This window comes from Mytilus trossulus, chromosome 5 (genome assembly GCF_036588685.1).
Source record: "Mytilus trossulus isolate FHL-02 chromosome 5, PNRI_Mtr1.1.1.hap1, whole genome shotgun sequence".
NCBI lineage: Eukaryota > Metazoa > Mollusca > Bivalvia > Mytilida > Mytilidae > Mytilus > Mytilus trossulus.
The window spans coordinates 31923740-31949976 of record NC_086377.1 but is presented as its reverse complement, the minus strand read 5'-3'; the positions used below and the strand labels follow the sequence as shown (position 1 = coordinate 31949976).

Genomic DNA, 26237 nt, shown 5'->3' with positions numbered 1-26237 from the left:
CAGTTGGTGAATTGGCAAAAACCTTCTATCAATATCTTTTAAAGTACCAACATTTCCTTTTTTGGATCCAAAATTCACTCGTGTTGGTCAATTGCTTGAAAAAATGAATACAGAGAACAATGACATCTGTATCAGATGTTTTGATAACGATCCTGCCTTTCTTTCCAATCTCTTTCAATCTTTTGTCTGCATGTAAAGCCTGAAGGATCATGCGGGTGCCTGAGTACTGAACAATTCAGGACATTCAACGACTTCCTAGTCAGAAATAACTTTAGCAATTTCAGGATCTTCAAAGGAACCTGCCATATAATAAGTATGTCCAGGGAGCACTAATAGAGGATTACTTTTAATGAACTTGACCAGGAAGTCACCAAACAAATTAATGATAGCCTGCTTATTTTCTTTAACAGAAAGAAATTTCTTCCAGTCTACCTTCAATTATTTGAAACACATTTGCATGAGCAGTGACTTTGGTACGACGCTCTCTTTCAGCTGACTTAATGGAGTGTTTTACATCATACCGATCAAAAACTTCAGCTACGTATATTTTTGTGCTTTTGTAAAACAACTGCTAAATAATTGCAATAGGCAAGAGCACGATCTCCAAAGGTTTTATGTGTCTTTGCATCCATGCACTGAACTATAGCCATACCGTCTCATATGTAAATTGTCAACAAAGGATCAAAAACTGGCAAAGAAAGAACCGGCGAGACTTCATTTTCAAACTGGTTTACTAGATCTGATTTACACGATTTTCTCATTGTTCCTTCTTCATGGAACAAAGAAACCGGAATAGGCCCATGTGGAATTGAGAGAATAATTTCAATAGTAACGTCATCTCTGATGTTAGCTAAAACCAGAGCACGTCTTAAAACAATTTCTGGATTTATATGGCCGGTAATAATTTCGCCAGATTAAGACTTAAGGGTTGTCTTAGCGTTTATATGCTCAAATGTTTTCAATTTGAACTTGGTAATAGGACTATAGAAGCTTCCGAATTTGTCTAAAGAAAGCGCATTCTTAACAAATTTTCTGCACATATTTTCTCCTTCATCTACTACAGAAAGCGAAGAATCCTGAACTTCTCTAGTAGCATGCATGCCTGTTGAGATATTAATGAGACAAGGAGGGTCGAATCTATATCAAAAGGGTCAGTCATGGTTTGGTTCAAATGAGTTATTATTGCTTGTACTTGCTCTTCGTCTCGCTTCAAAGCTCTTAGTTTGGTTTCCTCATGCGAATTGTCACTTTTGCATGTAATACCTGCTCTTTCATTCATTTTATTACTAAACAAATGACGAGTCAGAGTCGACCTTATAAGAGCAGAATTCTGATTTGTAATTCCAACGATACCACTGGAACCCTTTGAATCTTTTATGATGGTTTTTTCAGTGCCCATATCATTCCAAATGTTCCATTGAATGTGCCTTGTTTTTGTCTGATAGAAAACTCCCTTAGTTTAAAAGCTGATTCGATCTCTGCTGGTAGTTCGAGCATATCAAGAATATATACAGGCATCCATCTAGAGTAATTTGTACGGTTGGTAATGTAAAAATAGGGCAGCATTTTGGACGAAGACATCAAATCTGCCGACCAATTACCTTGTCGTTCTGCTCGTACATTTGACAACATAATTTGAACGGCAACGAGAAACATGTCCCAATATTTGACAGTAGGTGATGCATCGTGGCTCCATTCTTTTAACAGACCAATAAGAGGCTGTACATGATCTTCAAACAACTTTTCCAGTCTAGTTTTAATGTCCGAGTCTTGGTCCGTTTGATAACATATACTTGTATGGAACTCTAACAACACATTCCAGAACGCAGATAGTATCTTATCGAAGTAATCAAAGGTCCTACACCAGTGTATAAATGCTGAGATAAAAAGAAATTGTAGGGCTTCAAACACAAGCGTGAACCCTCTGACAGCCCTGTTAAACTCTTTAGCATTGAACATTAGTTCGGCTGTATTTCCAGCATACACACCAGAATCTACCAACAAATCGCGAAGACCGCCATCGGCCCAAAGTTTCCCGATAGAGACTAAGAAACACGACAAACTGTGGAAACCACCAAGCCTGAGAATATGGCGATTAAAAATGTCAGGCTTTGACCATTTGACTTGTTGTGCGATTGCATAGAGTTGCTGGTCAAATGTTTGAATAGCGTAATCTTGTCCAGCATCATTAGACATGTCAAGACATTTCTTCATGCCATACACTGTGGTCATATCATTCGGTTTAGTCTATAATTGGAGGATATGCTACAACTGTAACATCGGTGCCCTTTTTAGACAAAAGACTATTGTACCTTGGTCAAAAAGGAATCCTTTAAGTAAATATCATATTTACGCTTACCAGCTGCAGCAAAAAACCGCGATTTTCTGTTATGTGTAAATAAAATTACTGTTGCATTACTGCTTTTCTGGCAAATTACACATTTTTCTAATATTAAACTTGGTTTCAGCCGCTTTGCAGTACTTGGGCCAAGTTTCAACGGACTTTCCTGTTGTGCCGTCTTTTTGGGGTTAGGCTAGACCTCAATTTCTAAAAATAACTTTCAACTAAATGATTTATATTCCTCTTTAATAAATCAAACCTAACAAACACAACCTCAAAATTGAACAAACAACAAACGAAAAATCTAATACCAAAAACTTTGACCAAATACAAGTAATATCAAGTGATAATTGCTATATAGTAATCGAACATATGGTGCGCTCGAAGTTCAAAATCAATAAGGTTTATAATATCAGATCACCCGTACCTGACACGACTTTCCGGAAATTAAGTAAGATTGTATTTTAATAGAGAATATTTTGAAAGCTATTTTACATCTTTTTGTGAAATTTATTATGATAAAAAATTATGTGACTGAAAAGAGTATTTGCTGAATTTTCACGCTGTATAAATTAGTTCATAATTTAAAGATGCGTGCGTTCTTGCAAAGTATTGAAATCCGATGAAGCGACAAAATGTCCAAAGTTTTAGAACTTTGTATTTTCATATTTATTTAACAAAAAACTTATAATGTTACTTTTATTGCTTAATGAATAACATATTATATGTGCTATTCAAATCCTATACGGAATACCTATATTTGGTAACGATTTAAACAAAAATTGCCGAAATAACATGCTTTGTAGAGTCCACATTTCGTGTCATTTTTGCTAACAAAACGGCAAATTAAAAAAAAAATGCACCGTACGACTTTTTGACGACCAATCTTAAATTAAAGTAAAATCATTTCTCTAGATGTATATCAACTTTTAGCCGTATACCCTAAAGTGAAATTAAACTTTGTTAATCATTTTTACTATTCCGTCACCGTACTACACCATATAAAACTTATAATTAAGTGTACGGAACAGACTTGCTATCAAAATTCACGAAGAAAAAATTCAGTGTATACGCTTGGATTCGAACTCAAGACCTTTGGCATGTCAAGCCACGAAACAAACCACTACACCAGCACAACAGGATACAAATTATCAATAATTTAACATACTTAAAGGAAGCAAGATATTTTTATAAGTAGGGCGAGTTGGCAGACCTTTATTCAGTGGGGTTAAAACCCTTTTCGTTAATAAGTGAGCTGTCAGACTGATTGTTCAATTTGATTTTACACTTTGTCAAAAGTGGGGCGAGTCGGTAAACAAAAGTGGGGCGATTTTTGTATAAAGTGGCGATATAGTGTGGGCCGTTTGGCCAGAGGGCGAGTTGGCATTGTTTGATATCTAATCTTCGTGTCCGGGGGTCATACAGGGTATATATATTAAATAGTAATATATAAAGTATATTACAATGGTTGTGTGGCGTTCTCAACTAGACTTTATGAATTATAAATGGTTTATCGGCTAATCCAAATCAGTTGGATTGTAAAATAGTTATCCCACTCGGACTTGGTGTGTCAGTGTTAGATCACCCTCTGGCCTCCGGCAATCGGGGAGATCTTACACTGACACATCGCGTCTTCGTTGGATAACTATTAAATACATGTTAAGATTCGTTAACATTACTCACTCGTTACCTTTTTCACGGAAGAATCGTATATTTCTGTCATTTTTAAATTTGCTGTCAGATTAAAAATAAACAACAGCTGAATTAGTCCGGCGGCTACAAGCATATTTCATACGAATTGTGCACATCATGTTACAAGCATGAAATTTGGCATAGACCTTCCTCAACTATTACTCTTTTATTTCAGATAGGGAGGCATTTGAAAATAATGTCTCACTCCCGGTTAAATCCAAAATGGCGGATGTCATACCTAAATCAGCCCAAAATCGAAGGCTAGCGTGTAAAAATGTGTTATTATCATGCTACTAACCTAATATTTGGTACAGACCTTTGTTTTTTACTACTTTCGGATAAATTAAATAGATAAGGTGTCTTCAGAAACCCCATTACCGGTTTAAATCCAACATGGCGTACATTCTACTTAAATAAGCTTATTTTTGAGGGAGGGTCATAGATATGTGCTTTAACGTATTGCTACTATCATTACATTGTGTAGGGACATTTCTTTGGTGCTTCTGATGGATACAATGTATAAGAAATATGTCTTAAAAACCCTTCCTTCCGGTAATATCCAAAATGGCGGACATAGAAATATCAGTATTTTATTCAAATTTTCAACTTTTTTAAAAATGTAAAGAAAATGATTTTATTTTGTGCCTGTCATTAATCTTTTAGCTTAAAGTTATCACCAAAACCACTTATTCTAGCCTGTTGTAAATATTTAGATATAAAGATGACACTTCCGGTAAAAATATGACGTAAATTTCAAAAAAGAGTCCTTAATCTATTTCTTCGATGTAGAGTTTTCGATAGAATGGTTAAAACAAAATAAAATCACTATAGTACTCAAAAATATTTAAAATTACTTCTATTTGGCCAAGTATTCATGTTTATTCACAGTCACCATGACATGCACACATCGCAGTGCACGGGATACCCGATTTTCCACATTTAAAATGACCGCGGTATCCTTTCTTACATCCATAATGTACAATCTTTTGACAAAATAATGAGGGCTTAAAAAGAGTTTTTAAAAAGTTATCCTCTTTGTCCTCGCCTGGAGTGGGTAGCATAAAAGCCAAACACAAGCTCGTCTTCCTGAACACCTACCTAAGTATATTGCATGATTTACATGCTAGAAAAGACTAGACCAAGTTGAGGGAATAGCCTCAAAAAGCCTTCCTTTTTGCGCAAATAGTTATTTTCTTGCTTCGTAAACCATGATATACCCATCTGTTTTAAGTTTGTGCGATCTTACAGTAAAACCCCGGTGATTTAGTCTGATTAATCATCATTCTTTTTGTTAAAGTCACATCTTCAAATGCAATCAATGTCTCCCACATAGTCTTTTTCCCCTTTCAAGCAAAGAGAGAACCATATCACAACAGGTAAAGGCATGGATATCAATAAGTGTGCCAGATCACTCAGATCACTTGTTGCCTATTGCATTTAAAAGGCCATGGATAGATATTAATCCAAAGTCTAAACACAATACATAGTTCGTCTACCCCTATGTGACGGAATAGCGAAACAGTAGTGACAGCATCATCATTAACGACTGTTCGAATCATAATTTTAGTGTCTGCTTCTAAATATGAACTTGGTGCTGAACTTGAAATACATCACGTGGTGGATAAGATAGAATATCCTGACCATTTGTTGATATACTTACCATACGCATCCAAGACTTCATCCACTCGTATTTCAGTTTCAAGGTATTTTATTAAGGTAAGGACATAATACCCAATCAGCATACTCGTTAGGCCGCAATTCACAATCGGAGAGCTGATTTCCAACATTTACAAAGACTGCGGTATTGTTTATCACATCCATAAATTCTGCAAAAACACATATTTCCTTGCGTTGTTAACCCAATCTGTTTCTTTATTTCGATCTTACAACAAAACCACGTATCGTTTTTAATGACATTAAACTTATCAAATCCATATGGTGATGTTGTCTGGTCAATCATCATTCTAAATGCTATAGTCACATGTCCAAACTCCATTTATGTCACCAACGCAGTTCCTTTTCCAGCAAACGTGTTATCTTTTAATGCCTAGTGCATTTGAAAGTTCATTGATTGATATATATCTTATACTTTTCCCCTTCCAAATGCAAACCAAATTTATCTGCCCCTATGTCACGGAATAGCTAAACAGCAATGACATCAGTATCGACTGTTTGAGTCATGACTCATTTAAGTCTGTGTTTCACTGCATCAGACACATCGATCTTGATTCTAGTGTCAGTCTCTTCATGTAAACATGGTACTAAACTTGAAACATCATCAAGTGGTGGATAACAGTGAACATCCTGAGCATTTGTTGCTATAACTACCTTGTACTCAAAACTGTATTGAGCAAGCTTCTGTGAATGAAAACTTAAAAGTTCTTTCTTACTGTTGTCATTTCTCAGAAAACTTGGCAAATTTTTAGGCTGTTTTTAATCCTGGATTCGTCTGTGTATTCCCTTTCCCCTAAATGTTGCTCTTCCTTCTTTTAGCAGCTTATAAACTACCAGTATTGTCTATGTTCACATCAAACACTACATCCACTGTTGTTATAGTTTCAATGTGTTTCCTAACGAGTATGATGATTGGATATTACCTTAATAAAATACCTTGAAACTGTAACAAGAGTGGATGAAGTCTTTGATGAGTATGGTAGTTGTAGCAACAAATGCTCAGGATATTCTATCTTATCCACCACGTGATGTATTTTAAGTGTAGCACCATGTATACATAAAGAGACTGACACTTTAATCATAGAGCATGTGTCTGATGCTGTGAAACACGAACTTAAACGAGTCATGATTAACAGTCACTGATGATGCTGTCAATACTATTTCGCTATTCCGTGACATAGGGGCAGACGAACTATTGATTGTGTTTGGGGAGGCAAAAATCTTTGGATTAATATCTATCAATGGCCTTTCAAATGCTCTAGGCAATGAGTGATCACACACTTTTATTTCTGACCCATACCTTTACCGGTTGTGATACTGTTCTTTCTTTGCTTGAAACGGGAAAAAAGACTGCGTGGGAGACATTGATGGTATTTGAAGATGTGACTTTAACATAAAAAATGACGATTGATTAGCCTACATCACCGGGGTTTTACTGTAAGATCGCACAAACTTATCATATCTTACATGATTAACGTAGCAAGAAAGTCAATTTTTGCACAAAAGGGAAAGCTCATTATAAGTGAGGATATTCCCACGATTGGTCTAGTCTTTTCAAGCATGTAAAACGTGCAATATACCAATGCAGGTGTTTAGTGAGACGAGCTTGGGATTGACTCTTATGCTACCTAGTCTTGTAACTAATGGATTGCGAAGCGACAAAGAGGATCCCTTTTAAAAAAAACTCTTTCTGAGACCTATTTATTTTTTCAGAAGCTTGTACATTGTGGATGTAAGAAAGGATGCCGCGGTTATTTTTAATGTGTAAAATCGGGTCTCCCTTGCACTGTCTTGTGTGCATGTGGTGGTGAATGTGAATAAACGATGTATTCTTGGCCAAATAGTAGTAATTTTAAATATTTTTTAGTACTAAAGTGATTTTATTTTGTTTTAATCAATCTATCGAAACTCTACATCGAAGAAATAGATTGAGGACTCATCTTTGAAATTTACGTCATATTTTTACCGGAAGTGTCAACTTTATATCTAAACATTTACAACATGCTAGAATAAGTGGTTTTGGGGATAATTTAAAGCCAAAAGTTTATTGACCAGCACAAAATAAAATCCTTTTCTTTACATTTTGAAAGAAATTGAAAATTTGAATAAAAAATTGATATTTCTATGTCCGCCATTTTGGATACTACCGGAAGGAAGGGTTTTTAAGACATATGTCTTATACATTGTTTCCATCAGAAGCACCAAAGAAAGGTTCCTACACAATGTAATGATAGTAGCAATACGTTAAAGCACATTTCAATGACCCTCCCTAAAAAATAAGCTTATTTAAGTACAATGACCGCCATGTTGGATTTTAACCGGAAGTGGGGTTTCTGAAGACATCTTATCTATTTGATTTATCCATAAGTAGTAAAAAACAAAGGTCTGTACCAAATATTATGATAGTAGCATGATAATAACTCATTTTTACACGCTAGCCTTCGATATTGGTCTGATTTAAGTATGACGTCCGCCATTTTGGATTTTACCGGAAGTGATACCTTTTTTTCAAATGCCTCCCTATCTGAAATGAAAGAGTAATAGTTGAGGAAGGTCTATGCCAAATTTCATGCTTGTTACAGGACGTGCACAATTTTTCACAAAGCCGCCGGACTAAATGTGTTTTCTTCTATAAACGATGAAATTAAAGTAAGCATAAATATTATTAACATTGCCGCTATTTTGTTTACGTTGGTAACAAATCATAACTCAGTTAAAGTCGTCTATCGAAAATTGTACAACTTCCGTAGTCACTACCGTCAGCCTTTTTTGACAAATCTTATAAATGTATTCCATACAAATCAAAATCGCATTAAAATTATTCTTAAGGATTAAACATATATGATAACATATATTGTTCATAAACAAACATTTATTACACTGGTCTAGTAGTTCAGTTAGAAATGGTCTACTATATCATGACTATCACCTTCATGAATTTACCTTTTCTATTTTCATTTTGTATAAACTTATTGATATATATTTCCTACATTTTCATTAACGGACATTTATGTAGATTTGTCCCTATGCAAACTCTGACATGATATCACTAAATTGTAGATATTTATAGATTATCGTTGATCATCTCAACGAGATTGTTTTTCTCGGTTGATCCGGTCCGGTACGGCGAAATCGAGAAAAACAATCGAGTTGAGATAACCAATGATAATCTGTTTATTGCTATTTAACATATAACGACGTTTTAGCGTTAATTTTCCATCTCGATAAGCGATAAGCATGATATGAAAACTAATCACAACCCAAGATCAAATAAAAATGCACAAAGTAGCGATAAATTATATGCCATGTATTTTTCCACTGTAACATATGTTTTTTCCATTGTGGTTTTTAGATTTAAAAAAATGGTTTGCTTATCTTATATTGCATCCATTCTGGTTGGCAGAACATCCATTAAAAAGTATTTAAACTCTCAAAAATCTCAGCCGGGAAAGCATAATAGAAACTTGTTTTAAGAAAACAAACTACAAAAAAAATGTAAATGGATCATTTTACTATTTACTAAAGAGAGCGCCTTACCTTGACAGTAATCTGTACATTGTAAGGTAGTCTGAAAGTACACAATAATGTAAGTTTGATTGAATAATGCAAGTCAAACAAAATTTGAAGTCAGAATAAGTCTTTACGGGAGAATTAACAAATACCAAACTTTTAGTATCATGACCCGTTCAAAACACGCCTCGTCTTATTTGTGTGCCTCGGAAAAGAAGAAAAAAACATCAATTGAACAAAAACGAAAAAAATAGATAAAGAATTATAATTAAAAAAAAAGTATAGTGAAGTTGACATTCTCTCAAAAATGATATCATGTTATTTTTCTTTGTTCACCTTTTATATAAATATTTTGAATTAAGTTTGTTTTAAATATGGTAATCTCTGACATGGTGTGGTCTTGAAAAAAAACGTTTTTCATGCAATTGATCTCATTTCACGAAGGTATCACATCTGTAGTCAGTAATTCCGTACTGAGATTATATTCGCAATCCTTTCTAAAATTGTCTGTGAATAGATATGACATTTATGAAGAAACTAAGGTTTCAACTTTCTGAGACAAAGTTGGCAAAGATTATTTTGATAATATTTAAGATCCTGCTTGATTATAAGGCTCTTCAATTGTTTCTGTTTCTATTTCATTAGGTTTCAAATATTGGAGCAACAATGAAGAAGATGAACTCAGAAAAGCGCCACGGATGTATGAAATTATTATAGAAATCTACCACAAGATGTTTTTTTTCAAATACATTCAACACCGTGTATCATCGTACAGCGGATATATGTACTAACCAAGCAATTTTGACCTTACACGGTAACGAAACTCTTTGTTTTGTTCACATAATATTAATCATTAACATTATTGTTCTTTTAAGAAAGTATTAGGTCGTAGGTTGATGATAAGAGATGTCTCATAATTTTCCCAAAACAAGAACGATTACTAGTGTTCAATGTTATGTGTTGGGTTACTTGAAAAGATCGAGATAAGAACGGGGGAGGAGGGGGGAGACAATGTTTGCCTCATTTATATGTGTCTATTCGAATTCAGGAACTTCATCGTATCTGTATTCTTTTTTAATTCAACAGAATAAGTTTGATTTATTCTCAACTATCATGACTATAAGAAACTTTAAATTTTAAACGGTAACTTTTTTTTATCTAGAAACAGACAATTGTGTGAATCAATCGAGGTGTTCTGTAAAGGGCAAATTAACTACAATGTAATTACTTATACAATAATAAACACTAAACTAATAAGACAATAACTGTATTGAATGTATAAAAAAAACCAGTTTAATCTCAATAAAAAAAATGAACCAGAGAAATTTGATAAATACAATCAAATCAAAATCAAAACTCACCCTGTCAGTATACCAAATGTTTAGTTCAGATTTGGGTGTAACAAATCCATGGTTATCACACACCCAGTTGGTATCAATGCTGTTTACATTCTGCGCATCTAGTAAGCAATTTGGTGACAGACATCCAGATTTCAATTTTACATCAAATGGAACGTATCTCTGTGCAATGATATCACTTGTGAAGGAAAGGGAGTAGACTTCTGAAATTTTAGCAAGGTTTTGTTCTAAACATTCTCGTACACAGGAGGCAAGATCTTTGATTATCAACTCTTTTTTTTCCTTGTGAACAATGTACACTGCAACAGTGTTGTGTTCAGTTTTCACTACTAAATCATGTTTCCTGTCCAGGACGACAGCAACAAATCCAGAGAAGAGCAGGTCTACATTTTCATAATTTTTGACATTCCAGATGCTTAGAATACTTGCCATAAGTCTGCATGGTATTGCATTTGGAACATCTGTAGCGCTGAATTCAAATACAAAGCCAACACATTTGTCAGATGTTAAATGTTTTGCAACAAAGGTTGTTGTATTTTGAGTCGTGATCATGCAAGGTACTAGATAACAATCCACAGACATTTTCTTTCCGCTTTTTCTATCGTAACGTCTAATTTCTGATAGGATGTCATAGTACACCAACAGCTGTCGGAAATATTCTTCATGTTGCAGAAAGTGGGAGCATTTTTCAGAACTCCAGATATTTGTCAAATCAGATTTGGTTAGTCGTCCATGGTGTAAGCTGGCTATTATGGGCACAGATGTTACAATGGACTTCAGTACGTCAATTAAACAAGTTGGGTCAATAACTATATAGTTTCGGAGTTTTGGGTAATCGATATATGTCATCTTGCCGCAAATGTTTTGTACGCCTAAGAATAGTCCCAATTCTGCCGTAGACAGTGGTTTCACACCAATTTGTGTATTCATCTGTTCTGCATCTTCAAGGCTGATTATACTTTTTCCCTCTTCAACTAATGCTGCAAACATCATCTCGAGGATGAGAAATTGTTTTGGTACCCTCTGTCCCCACTGTGGATTTTCAATGATAGATTTTGATATGCAATCTCTTAATTCTTCCATTTCAGGGTCATTCTTACTTGTACCATTTACAAAGAACAATTTATGAAGCAGAATATGGCTCTTAATATTCTCATCAGTAAAGCAGGCTGATAAAGTATTTAACAGTTGTGCTCGCTTATTTGGAACGTCTTGCTACAAGTAAAATAGGACGACTATCAAATAAAAAGTTATCAAAGGTACCAGGATAATAATTAAGTACGCCAGACGCGCGTTTCGTCTACATAAAACTCATAAAATATTTATAAAGCCAAACAAGTACAAAGTTGACCTTGATAAATACAATGAAATGTGTGATCATCAGTAGAATACTACAACTCCTATAAAAGCGACCACAAGGTGTTTGAATATTACTCGTTAAATGTTGAATTAATCCGCGAATTACATTTAAGAGATAAATGTTAAGGAACTCCTTATAATTTTCTATAGTTTTACGGTTTCTACATCTTATTATGCAAATAGTTATTGAAAAAAAACACAAATACGTTTTGTTATGTAAATTTCATTTTTATTCTCACCTTTTTGTGTATATGGTGCTGATGACATTTTTATTATTCATGAATTCAATGAAATAGGTTTAAGAATCATTTCTGTAAAGTTGTTGTGACAAAAAAAACATTTCTGCTTAACATTTTGTATACGAGTTCAGAGTCAGAGTATCACAACCAAAGATTATGTCTACACAAATGACTTTTTACTAGCATAACATTACCTGACAGACCAGGTCCTTGTGGGTTGCTACAAACAACAATCTTGGATAATCTTTATTATCTGGATGGCTGTACAGAAGAATTGATGAAACCCATTGTCGGATATTTTCTGCAAAATGTGAAACAATTAAAAACTGGACGGGAAATTTATACTGGCAGTTCTCTGTAAAATTTTAATCAAAAATTCAAACACAAGAAACAACCTGAAAAAAGTCATATTCCTGACTAGATACTGGCCTTTCTATATATCTATTTGAACAGTTAACAATTGTGGATGAAACCTTGTTTTAAAACTAATGTAATCTCTCATTTGTATGACAGTCGCATACAATTTCATTATATTGATAACAATGTACAAAACAAACAGACATATCTGATAGAAAAAAGGAAAATCACAAAAATACAGAACTCCGAAGAAATTTAAAAAGTAAAGTCCCTAATCAATTAATGGCAAAATGTAAAAAAAAAATGGATACAGCAGTTAACATTGTAAAATCATGTAATCACTATAAAAACATATGCATATATACACTAACTTTAATAAAAGATTAAAAAATGACCACAGCCTGTAAAACAATTTACAAAATTTACGCTTGTACGCTTTCCTTTGATTAAAAGATTACCCATGCTACCTATGGAAATTATAAAATACACATCTCATATTTTAGATAATCTCCCTTAAATCACATGCATAGGATGAAGACAGGGTTACAACAGCACTATCATTAGATCATACAAAACACTACATTACATGTATATTGAATTTATATCACAACTTTAACTAAACATTACATGTAAAGCGAAAATAAATAAAATCCATCGAAAGTATTTAATCTTCTGTATGAATCAAGTGAAAATAATATACTTTTGTGTGTTATAGATTTTTTATGTTAAATCAGCCAAAAATTGAATATCAACCAGGCTACAAAAAGACAAAGATATACGAATTTCAGAATTATATTACTGCTATGACGATTTAAAACAAATAGAACCGGAATTTATGGATATACTTACCCCAAAATTTTGGTTGGGTTCGTGTTGCCCAGTCCTTATCTTTCATATATTCATATATTTGACCGTTATGGAATAACCGTTTCACAGATAATATCGGATATGTTCCTTACATCGTAACTACAATCTCCTTTCCTTTTTCATGAATGTGACCTACCGAATTAAACTATTTACCGGGTTTATAATAACATGAGCAACACGACAGGTGCCACATGTAGAGCAGGATCTGCCCACTCTTCCAGAGCATCTGAGTTCACCCCCAGTTTTTGGTGGGGTTCATGTTGCTTAGTCTTTAGTTTTCGATGTCCTGTCAAGTGTACTATTATTTGTCTGTTTGTCTTTTTTATTTGTAGCCATTTGTAGCGTTGTCTGTTTGTTTTCCATTTATGCGTTTGACTGTTCTTCTGGTATCTTTTGTCCCTGTTTTCAATGTTGTGTTTGTGTTCTATTTTTTGTCAATTTGTCTTTTCTTTGATTAATCATGGCGATTTCAGGTTTCTGACTATTTTGTAAATCTCTTTAAACACTATTCCCTAAGAAACATTAAAAGGTTTGGCATCGTATATATAGGGTAATTTTCATTTCGAAAATACAAAAAAATTACCTTTACAAATCAGTAATCTTATTTTTGTCAGCTAAATTGTTCTTCTTCTCCAAATAAAGACATAAAAATGGGTACCAATGATTCAAGTTCATTTGCAGTATAACTTACTCAATTCAAGATTAGTGAAAAATGTCATTTATTCAGAATATCATAAAGCACTATACAACTGACAGTGATGGACAATTATGTTATCAAACAAAACTGAATAAATGACAACAATTGCAAAGGTGGGGAAAAATACCGCCACTTATCAATAATCAAATTACAAAACATAAACAAAAAATTTATACAATCAACATAGATATTATAGAATAATAATACTAAAGTACTTACAAAAGGGGGTGTAGGTAGGTGGGAAATTGAAAATCTTTACTTTTCTGGCAAAACAAAAATAACGTCTAGAAGCATTCAGTGCAATTGCGGTAATACGGGCGCAACTTGACGCTTGTTGAAAGTTAGCATTCACTTTGTCCTCATTAATCAATAAAAATTAAAATATGTGAGGCCAACGATAATAAGTTTCGACCCTGATCATGCCATGACCATGCTGACCTTGACCTTGTTTGTAATTAAAAACTTGCATAATTCCTAGACAAAGACCATGAACATTTTCGGTTTTTTATTAAACCATTGATAAGAAATAAAATCTATACTAGTTGAAACAGTAGCCTATATAGATAAAGATTAATGTATAAAAATTCACTGCCAAAAATGTTTTTATTACAATAAAACTGATTTTTTTGTCAGCTAAATATTTCTTCTTGTCCAAATAAAGACATAAAAAATAAATTTTAAACAAATTTGTACAAAAAGAGGACTTATTGCATTTCTATAGATGTTGACTTAACATTCGCGAGCTGGGTTTTTTGCCTCATCTGTATATTTTTAATATCAAAGTAATAAAGGCAAACACGTTGTGATATAATTTCAATGCACATTTGTCGTAATACTTCGTGTTGTCACGTTTGTCTAACCTCGCTAAATGTTGTTATTAGCTGTCTATAGTTTAAAATCGGAAAGGAGTTACTCACCGGACCTACTCGGAGTAGGTCCGGTGAAGGACAAATTTGGCATCAAATTACAGGTTCATCTATTGAAAGTTTTTGGACACTTTTTAAACACTTAAAATTTTTAATTGATTCGATTAGTTTCTGAGAAAGTTTTTAACTGATCTAGTCATTAAAAACGCTCTGATTCAAGTTTTTCTACGACAAATCTATCAAATATGCAAAAAAAAACGTCACTTGTCACTTTGGGGCCAAAAAGGGGTGTTGCTGAACTTACTCCCTTAGTGGTCGTAGCTTGTTGCTTGTATCATTTTTGTCTTGTTATTTCTTTTTCAGTTTTCTCATTTGAATTGTTTTACATTTATAGATGCTAACCTTCTTAAGCATTCGATATATGTCCGATTGACAATAATGCCCCATCTTATAATGTTTAAAACAAAACTACTGTTTTACTTATATCTAACATTATCTGAGGTTGTTTTATTTCTTTAAGATATAAGACCCCCAATTCTAAGTGTCAGTTAGTTGGTATACTGATTAGCAGAGTCATACGCTCATTTATGTTTGTATCTGGCTACCTTCTCCAATTACACTCACCACAATGATATAGCTTATAATGTGAACAAGCGATCATTATACAGTTTAAATGTACTTGGTTTTTAATGTTCTATTATTTTTGGTTTATTGTAACAATTTATTTGTCCTAAGTGGTCAGGTTTTTTTTCTATCCTTGTGATGTGTGTACATGTACTTGATGTAGTGTTTCATTGACATACATTGTATGCCCGACTTATGTATGGATGCATGAATTTAACATGAATCTAACATAAGATTCAATAGTCTGATTTGATCCTACTGATACTGATTTCCTGTGCCATACATACCAATTATTGTAGTCTTTCTTTCACCTTCTTTATCACTTAGAAGATCATCCAACTGTTTGCTGCCATTAAATGTGATTATATAAATTCCATGTGAAGTAATAAATGTTTGATGGGTTGCGTGGTAAACTATTTGCCCTGCAAAATCTAAAACAGGAATTGGAATAACTTCCTGATCACCAAACCATTCTGTGGAATTGGCATCTTCATACTCATCTATTTTGTCAGAAAGTTTTTGTAAAATATCATCATTTGGAATATCGAGCTGAGTATGCCCCGGTTTGACATCTTCTTTTTTCACTGATTCAAGACATGATAAAATCTTTTGGTAAATTGCTTTAGGAAAACTGTGGACACCTTCAAAAACGTATATAAACAAATCAGTGACGTCATTACAGGAACAAAATAACCATAATGTTAAAAGTTCTTTCAATAATAGGAATATAACATACTATATTGTACTACTTCAGAGACAAAACATAAATGTTTCTAAATAATGTGTCCATACATTCTTTTTCATATTTTCTAATTTTGAAATATGTTGAACTATGTTAGGGTTATAAACACTTACCACCAGCACATTACAGAGAAATACATTACTATCAAATCCGTATAAATGTTGCGTCACCCTTACATACATCTTTGCGAGACGATGTACATGATATACCTCTTTTCAAAATGCTTTGTGGTAAACCTACCGCGTGTTATTGTAAGACTAAACTTTACTTTTTACGAAATGACCAAGCTCTAAATATTTATCGACATCAATTTTTTTGTATTACAGTTTAGCCCGAATCTTTACGATATTCCCGTGCTTGCATTTCCTATCATGATTTTCTTGATAGAAGGTTACTGGATTATAGCTTTTTGATTATAGCTCTTCATCTTTTATATAAGCTTTAGATTTCAAATATTTTGGCCACGAGCATCACTGAAAAGACATGTATTGTCGAAATGCGCATCTGGTGCAAGAAAATTGGTACCGTTAATTTTATTACTACCACTAGGTCAATGCCTCTGCTGGTGGACTATTAGTCCCCGAGGGTATCACCAGCCCAGTAGCCAGTACTTCGGTACTGGCATGAAAATACGGATTGTTTGTGTTATTGAAATTTGCTGTTACAAAATATTACAAATTATTTTAAATTAAGGAATGTATCTCCCTCATGCAAAGCTCTGATTCCTTTCACTGATTTGGCTATACTTTTTGGACCTTTTGGATTATAGCTCTTCATCTTTTATATAAGCTTTGGATTTCAAATATTTTGGCCACGAGCATCACTGAAGAGACATGTATTGTCGAAATGCGCATCTGGTGCAAGAAAATTGGTACTGTTAATTTTATAACTGCTCACAAGGAAGCTATTAAACCAAGAGTTCCAAATGGTGAAGTTGAAATCCTCTCTTCGTAAATTTTACGGACGCCATCACGAGTTGGTTGACCTTTATGGAATAACCGTTTCACAAATGATATCGTATATGTTCCTTACGTCGTAACTACAATCCCCTTCCCTTTCATGAATTTGACCTACCGAATAAGACTCTTACCTGATTTGTAATCAAATAAGCAACACTACGGGTGCTGCATGTGGAGCAGGATCTGCTTACCCTTCTGGAGCACCCGAGATCAACCCTAGTTTTTGGTTGGGTTCGTGTTGTTTATTCTTTAGTTTTCTATGTTGTGCCATGTGTACTATTGTTTTTCTGTTTGTCTTTTTCATTTTTAGCCATGGCGTTGTCAGTTTGTGTTAGATTTATGAGTTCGACTGTCCCTTTGGTCTCTTTCGTCCCTCTTTTATTATCTTCACTATTTTTTAACATCCTTTTGTGTAGTCCGGGTTTGTGCTTTTGAATTTTTGAAACACACTTTATCTTATAATTGTCCTGTTTGTAAATCAAATGAAATGCTCTAGACTTTGATAAAATCCCAGGCATATTGATATACCATGTCTTTTGTGGCAGTCTTAAAACACTGATTGCAAAAACTGACTTTATCTACGACACCGAAAAACCCCATGCTTTGCATAGACCAAACTTAGATCCAAAACGGTTGCTTCTATATTAATACAAAGTATATAAATAATATAAGTCCATTTCAGTTACCATTTCGGTGTAAAATATCATAAAACAAAAACTGTCATCGTCATTGGCAACTTACCAAAGTGACATCATGTGTATGTTTTCAATGTCAAATGTCAACACCAGGCCTGTTTACAATTAGATTAAATATCATATTAATTTGAAATTGTGAGTCTACATTTTGTATTGGTTAGTTTTAGTTATTACATGTGTCTACAATGAAGCAGAATCGTGTTTACATGGCTTCACGGGTGACATAATTACCATTTTTGTCCTATTAAAATCGAAATACATACAGTTCATGACAGCTCGGGGTAAAGTAATCGAATAGAAATGCCTAACCCATTGATAAATGAAATCTTATTAGCGGCTGGCATAAATTATTAATTAAATAACTATTTACCCTCCGTCTTTTGTAGAAGTTTCTGCTTCTTCAGATCAAATAGTAACTTTCCGAAGTACACATCTATTCCATCAGTACTTTGTCTCTCTATGGGGATAGCTTTACCGATTAAATTTGACACAAGCGTTGTTTTACCAGCTTCATAAGCTCCGACTACTAAAATTCGACTGTCAAACGATGGTACTAAATCCCCAGATAAAAGTTGTCGAAGAACACCCTTTGTACCTACGATGACATATAAACAGGAACAAGTAATAAAACCCTACCGAAGCAAAATCAATCATCAAAACTTCTGCATTGAATGTTTAACTTAATAATGTTCACAATGAATTAATGTCCACTGGACATTAAATATTGTCCATGGACAATCTTTACTTATTTAAATGTGTCCCGGACACAATTTCCTCTGAAAATATGAAAAAAAGTGTCAATGAGCATGGATATTATTTAATACTATAATGCTGTTCAGGTGGACATTGTGTACGCCAGGACATTTTTTGATATGATTTAAAAAATTAAATGATATCCATTGCCTTGATATTAGTGTACGTTTTTCAACCTATAATTGAGAACAAGTTATCAGCATTTTGACACACACCTTCATTTACAATGTGATACAAGTTTACCTTCAATATTATCCAGTTCGGTGTTTTACTCACTTTATATACTTCAAACTAACATTTATCACTATCTTCTATGTCATAAAACTATAAATAGGGACACATGATTTTACTTATACTTATCTATGTCCAAAAAATATATTTTAGATTTTTTTTAAAACATTTTGTCAGTACTATATGCAAGACTGTATCATATAGTTGTGTAAAATAAAACGGTGATAAGCTAAACCAAAGACACTGTACTTATTTTATGTAGTTATGTAAAGAGATTTACAAAATATTGATAACTTGTACACAAATACTGTACAAATCATAATGTGTACACCATACAATTTGTACACAACATATACTTGTAGTCAGCTGAGGGACGCCTCCGGGTGCGGGAGTTTCTCGCTGCATTGAAGACCTGTTGGTGACCTCCTGCTGTTGTTTTTTTTTCTATGGTCGGGTTGTCTTCTCTTTGACACATTACCAATTTCCATTCTCTTTTTATAATTGATTTAAATTCAAACAAGTTACAGATGTTGCTCAGTATTACTTTCCTTGAAGAACACTATTTATTAACAATTACTATAGGGGTAAATTCAGTAAATAAATATACGTCATCAGGGACCGCCAATTTAGGGGAGAGCTTTCTGTATAACACTGAAGTTATATGGTTTTCTGATTGGCAGATAATGTTTGTAATAAATATTTTTTGGTAGAAGGATCAAAACTAGAGTTGAAAGAAATAAAAAAATAAATGCTGAATGTACTAATTTTTTTCACTTCAGGGTTGAAAAGTAATGGGGGTCAGTATGGGAATTCAGTGCGAATCTACATTGTTTGTAAACAAGGCCATGTGAATGCCCAAAAATGCCGCATGACCCTATGTTTTTATTGTTGCAAAAAATAGGGCTACATTTGTACTTTCATGAATGATATATGAAAGATTTTAATTTCTAAAGGTAAAGCAGGTATAAATTTGTTTTCACACATAGATTAGCATTAAAGTCAATGGGAGATTTTTTACTGAATTTACTCCTATAGGAAAATATGCACTTTTTCACTGTACTTGTCCAAGGCCACACAATAAACACAAAACTCATTTCCTGTAAATGTTAATGTAAAGGAAGGATTTTGGAACCATTTAAAGCTGTTTTTTACACAAATTTATATCTTTAACTGCGGCTATCCAGGATGCACTCAGTGTACAGTGAGAGAAGCATGAAGTATATTGTAAAAATCAGTTTTTGTGTCCAGATTGAAAGAAACAATAGAAATTACACTTGAGAGTTATGATATCAATGAAAGGCACGAATATTCTCCCCATTTACAACACATTTTACACATATTTCTTCTCATAATGTATAAAATCGTATGAAAAAAATGGATTACCTCCCTTTGACGGAGTGGTTTTTTTTAGCTGTGTTCCCCATGTTAAGTTGTAGAACAAGTCATAAATAAGCACTTTTCTAGTATTTTAACACTCGAATAATCTGACCGCATGAAAGTATTCATTTATTTTTACATAACGCTTTGCGTTTCTTTATCTTAAGAATATACTAGACAAGTTTTCATGATTACAGGTCCTTCATCTATGAAATCAGTGTTGAAATGTTTGTAATTGGATTTTTAAGTAAAAAAATTGCTTTTAAATACTCTAAATTGTTACTTCAAACTCCAAAATGTAAATTTTGGTCATACCTAATCTTTTTTTTTCATATTTGGCACTTTTTTTTACTTCAGATCTAGCTGTCTAGTTTTGGCGAAGAACCCATCCTGATGTTTGGGTAACATGAATTTCTGCAGAGTGATTGTCAATGACATTTTATGAAATTTACAAGTAATTAAAACACATATTTAGTATAATGAAACATAATTGTTGTTTTATTTGGTATAAAACTGCTTAAAAAATCCTTTGAAAAGTCTTTTTGTGGTCTTTTCATGGTATTTAACCAAAAACTTCCATATAAGGAAAAAAAAAATAAGAGTACACCAAGACTTTAGTTTCTAGATGTACTTGCAATACTTCTCAAAGCAAACACAGAAAACAATTCATATATATTAAACATAGTATTTTACAATATTCTTTTAAAAACAGTCAATGCCCAACTGTATATACCAAATATGCATTGGCCGCAGTATGTGCTGTAGTATAAATTTTGATCTATCTTTACAAATTCAGCATTTTTGAAGGTTGTATTGAAACTGGAACTTGAAATTTGGATACATTACATGTTTATTACAAAAAAAGATGGAAAAGAAGTAAAGAAGTCTCTTATAGGGGTAAATTCTGTAAATAAATATACGTCATCAGGGACCGCCCATTTAGTGGAGAGCTTTCTGTATAACACTGAAGTTATATGGTCTTCTGATTGGCAGATAATGTTTGTAATAAATATTTTTTGGTAGAAGGATCAAACCTAGAGTTGAAAGAAATAAAAAAATAAATGCTGAATGTACTAATTTTTTTCACTTCAGGGTTGAAAAGTAATGGGGGTCAGTATGGGAATTCAGTGCGAATCTACATTGTTTGTAAACAAGGCCATGTGAATGCCAAAAAATGCCGCATGACCCTATGTTTTTATTGTTGCAAAAAATAGGGCTACATTTGTACTTTCATGAATGATATATGAAAGATTTTAATTTCTAAAGGTAAAGCAGGTATAAATTTGTTTTCACACATAGATTAGCATTAAAGTCAATGAGAGATTTTTTTACTGAATTTACTCCTATAGGAAAATATGCACTTTTTCACTGTACTTGTCCAAGGCCACACAATAAACACAAAACTCATTTCCTGTAAATGTTAATGTAAAGGAAGGATTTTGGAACCATTTAAAGCTGTTTTTTACACAAATTTATATCTTTAACTGCGGCTATCCAGGATGCACTCAGTGTACAGTGAGAGAAGCATGAAGTATATTGTAAAAATCAGTTTTTGTGTCCAGATTGAAAGAAACAATAGAAATTACACTTGAGAGTTATGATATCAATGAAAGGCACGAATATTCTCCCCATTTACAACACATTTTACACATATTTCTTCTCATAATGTATAAAATCGTATGAAAAAAATGGATTACCTCCCTTTGACGGAGTGGTTTTTTTTAGCTGTGTTCCCCATGTTAAGTTGTAGAACAAGTCATAAATAAGCACTTTTCTAGTATTTTAACACTCGAATAATCTGACCGCATGAAAGTATTCATTTATTTTTACATAACGCTTTGCGTTTCTTTATTTTAAGAATATACTAGACAAGTTTTCATGATTACAGGTCCTTCATCTATGAAATCAGTGTTGAAAAGTTTGTAATTGGATTTTTAAGTAAAAAAATTGCTTTTAAATACTCTAAATTGTTACTTCAAACTCCAAAATGTAAATTTTGGTCATACCTAATCTTTTTTTTTCATATTTGGCACTTTTTTTTACTTCAGATCTAGCTGTCTAGTTTTGGCGAAGAACCCATCCTGATGTTTGGGTAACATGAATTTCTGCAGAGTGATTGTCAATGACATTTTATGAAATTTACAAGTAATTAAAACACAGATTTAGTATAATGAAACATAATTGTTGTTTTATTTGGTATAAAACTGCTTAAAAAATCCTTTGAAAAGTCTTTTTGTGGTCTTTTCATGGTATTTAACCAAAAACTTCCATATAAGGAAAAAAAAAATAAGAGTACACCAAGACTTTAGTTTCTAGATGTACTTGCAATACTTCTCAAAGCAAACACAGAAAACAATTCATATATATTAAACATAGTATTTTACAATATTCTTTTAAAAACAGTCAATGCCCAACTGTATATACCAAATATGCATTGGCCGCAGTATGTGCTGTAGTATAAATTTTGATCTATCTTTACAAATTCAGCATTTTTGAAGGTTGTATTGAAACTGGAACTTGAAATTTGGATACATTACATGTTTATTACAAAAAAAGATGGAAAAGAAGTAAAGAAGTCTCTTATAGGGGTAAATTCTGTAAATAAATATACGTCATCAGGGACCGCCCATTTAGTGGAGAGCTTTCTGTATAACACTGAAGTTATATGGTCTTCTGATTGGCAGATAATGTTTGTAATAAATATTTTTTGGTAGAAGGATCAAAACTAGAGTTGAAAGAAATAAAAAAATAAATGCTGAATGTACTAATTTTTTTCACTTCAGGGTTGAAAAGTAATGGAGGTCAGTATGGGAATTCAGTGCGAATCTACATTGTTTGTAAAGAAGGCCATGTGAATGCCCAAAAATGCCGCATGACCCTATGTTTTTATTGTTGCAAAAAATAGGGCTACATTTGTACTTTCATGAATGATATATGAAAGATTTTAATTTCTAAAGGTAAAGCAGGTATAAATTTGTTTTCACACATAGATTAGCATTAAAGTCAATGGGAGATTTTTTTAATGAATTTACTCCTATAGGAAAATATGCACTTTTTCACTGTACTTGTCCAAGGCCACAAAATAAACACAAAACTCATTTCCTGTAAATGTTAATGTAAAGGAAGGATTTTGGAACCATTTAAAGCTGTTTTTTACACAAATTTATATCTTTAACTGCGGCTATCCAGGATGCACTCAGTGTACAGTGACAGAGCATGAAGTATATTGTAAAAATCAGTTTTTGTGTCCAGATTGAAAGAAACAATAGAAATTACACTTGAGAGTTATGATATCAATGAAAGGCACGAATATTCTCCCCATTTACAACACATTTTACACATATTTCTTCTCATAATGTATAAAATCGTATGAATAAAATGGATTACCTCCCTTTGACGGAGTGGTTTTTTTTAGCTGTGTTCCCCATGTTAAGTTGTAGAACAAGTCATAAATAAGCACTTTTCTAGTATTTTAACACTCGAATAATCTGACCGCATGAAAGTATTCATTTATTTTTACATAACGCTTTGCGTTTCTTTATTTTAAGAATATACTAGACAAGTTTTCATGATTACAGGTCCTTCATCTATGAAATCAGTGTTGAAAAGTTTGTAATTGAATTTTTAAGTAAAAAAATTGCTTTTAAATACTCTAAATTGTTACTTCAAACTCCAAAATGTAAATTTTGGTCATACCTAATCTTTTTTTTTTTCATATTTGGCACTTTTTTTTTACTTCAGATCTAGCTGTCTAGTTTTGGCGAAGAACCCATCCTGATGTTTGGGTAACATGAATTTCTGCAGAGTGATTGTCAATGACATTTTATGAAATTTACAAGTAATTATAACACAGATTTAGTATAATGAAACATAATTGTTGTTTTATTTGGTATAAAACTGCTTAAAAAATCCTTTGAAAAGTCTTTTTGTGGTCTTTTCATGGTATTTAACCAAAAACTTCCATATAAGGAAAAAAAAATAAGAGTACACCAAGACTTTAGTTTCTAGATGTACTTGCAATACTTCTCAAAGCAAACACAGAAAACAATTCATATATATTAAACATAGTATTTTACAATATTCTTTTTAAAAACAGTCAATGCCCAACTGTATATACCAAATATGCATTGGCCGTAGTATGTGCTGTAGTATAAATTTTGATCTATCTTTACAAATTCAGCAGTTTTGAAGGTTGTATTGAAACTGGAACTTGAAATTTGGATACATTACATGTTTATTACAAAAAAAGATGGAAAAGAAGTAAAGAAGTCTCTTATAGGGGTAAATTCTGTAAATAAATATACGTCATCAGGGACCGCCCATTTAGTGGAGAGCTTTCTGTATAACACTGAAGTTATATGGTCTTCTGAATGGCAGATAATGTTTGTAATAAATATTTTTTGGTAGATGGATCAAAAGTAGAGTTGAAAAAAAAAAAAAAAATGCTGAATGTACTATTTTTTTTCCCTTCAGGGTTGAAAAGTAATGGAGGTCAGTATGGGAATTCAGTGCGAATCTACATTGTTTGTAAACAAGGCCATGTGAATGCCCAAAAATGCCGCATGACCCTATGTTTTTATTGTTGCAAAAGATAGGGCTACATTTGTACTTTCATGAATGATATATGAAAGATTTTAATTTCTAAAGGTAAAGCAGGTATAAATTTATTTTAACACATAGATTAGCATTAAAGTCAATGGGAGATTTTTACTGAATTTACCCCTATAAAGAATTGTTCTGAAGGTGGACCATATTTCATAAATGTTGCAGTTAAATGCTGTCCACTTAGGGGACAAAATTTCATGGCAATGGACATTATTTAATACCAATATTATACATTTTCTTTTGCCTTCTTCTCATAATATATATATAGTAAAGTTCTTCAGATTTCATTTTATACTTTACACAATTCCTTCTTATTGTTCTTCCTCTGTCGGTGCCATTAGCTTTAGCTGGGTATTTCTTAGAACTTAAATTTCTCCAGATTCACTTTCATCCATTATTTGTTTTTTTTACATTTGTATTATAATCAATTTCTAATCAATCGTACAGATGCTATTAAAATTCAGGTATAAAAAAACTTTTTAATGACCCTTGTATTACTTCCCTTGGAAGACACAATTTAATAGCAATTACTATGAAAACTTATCTTGTAGCATTAAAAATCAGTCCACTTCAGGGACAATATATCATGGCAATGGACATTCTTCAATACCAAATTTCATACATTATGTGGGATGTCATGTTATGCTTACTATATAATTCGCTTTTGTAAATTGGTATAGTTGAATCTACGTAACTGTTGTTTTGTTCACATGAAATTTTCGAGTTTATCATCGGTATTTTCATTATATCATTTTTTATGTAGTTGTTTATATACAGTTTAGTAACATATACACCTTTACAAAAAAAATAACCGTATATTGTGTGGAATATTTTGATGTTCATGATCTGTTATATAATTAATTAGTGTTTCGCTATCTTAAACGACAATTTAAATACGATAAATGATCTATAATTATTTTTTTTAATGAACAGAGAGAGCTGGTGTAACAACCCATTTGTGTAAGGTGATGTGAAATAAAATTTCGATTCATTAACTGCAGTTTCTAAAACCATGTTATGGTAAACAAAAAAAAATGATCAAAGACCAACTATCACGACAAATATCAGTATTATTGAAAATAAAAAATTGACTAAAAACACACGTTGTACGTGACGTCACAGTTGGTGTATGCATTATGTTTGTCTTTTCTAGATTTAAGACAACATAAGTTGAGCAATATAACATAGTTGTCTTGAACTTTATATAAAAGCTTTTTTTTTTGTTTTACATAACGGGAATTATCAAATTCCATAAACAATCAAACTCACATTTTCCTGCAAGGAATTTTTC

At 32.7% G+C, this 26237-nt stretch overlaps 1 protein-coding gene across 1 annotated transcript in view; it reads right to left on the bottom strand.

Annotated features, from left to right (window-relative positions):
- The window catches only part of LOC134717866 (uncharacterized), a 29753-nt gene extending 4596 nt beyond the window's left edge, over positions 1-25157 (bottom strand). The window contains exons 1-6 of the mRNA XM_063580363.1: positions 25062-25157; positions 18351-18612; positions 15896-16225; positions 12368-12474; positions 10579-11790; positions 9245-9275 (exon numbers count right to left, since the gene is read on the bottom strand). Of these exons, the coding sequence (XP_063436433.1) occupies positions 9245-9275; positions 10579-11790; positions 12368-12474; positions 15896-16225; positions 18351-18612; positions 25062-25157 (2038 nt within the window). The remainder of the gene's footprint in view (positions 1-9244; positions 9276-10578; positions 11791-12367; positions 12475-15895; positions 16226-18350; positions 18613-25061) is intronic.
- Between the last annotated feature and the right edge of the window lie 1080 nt (positions 25158-26237).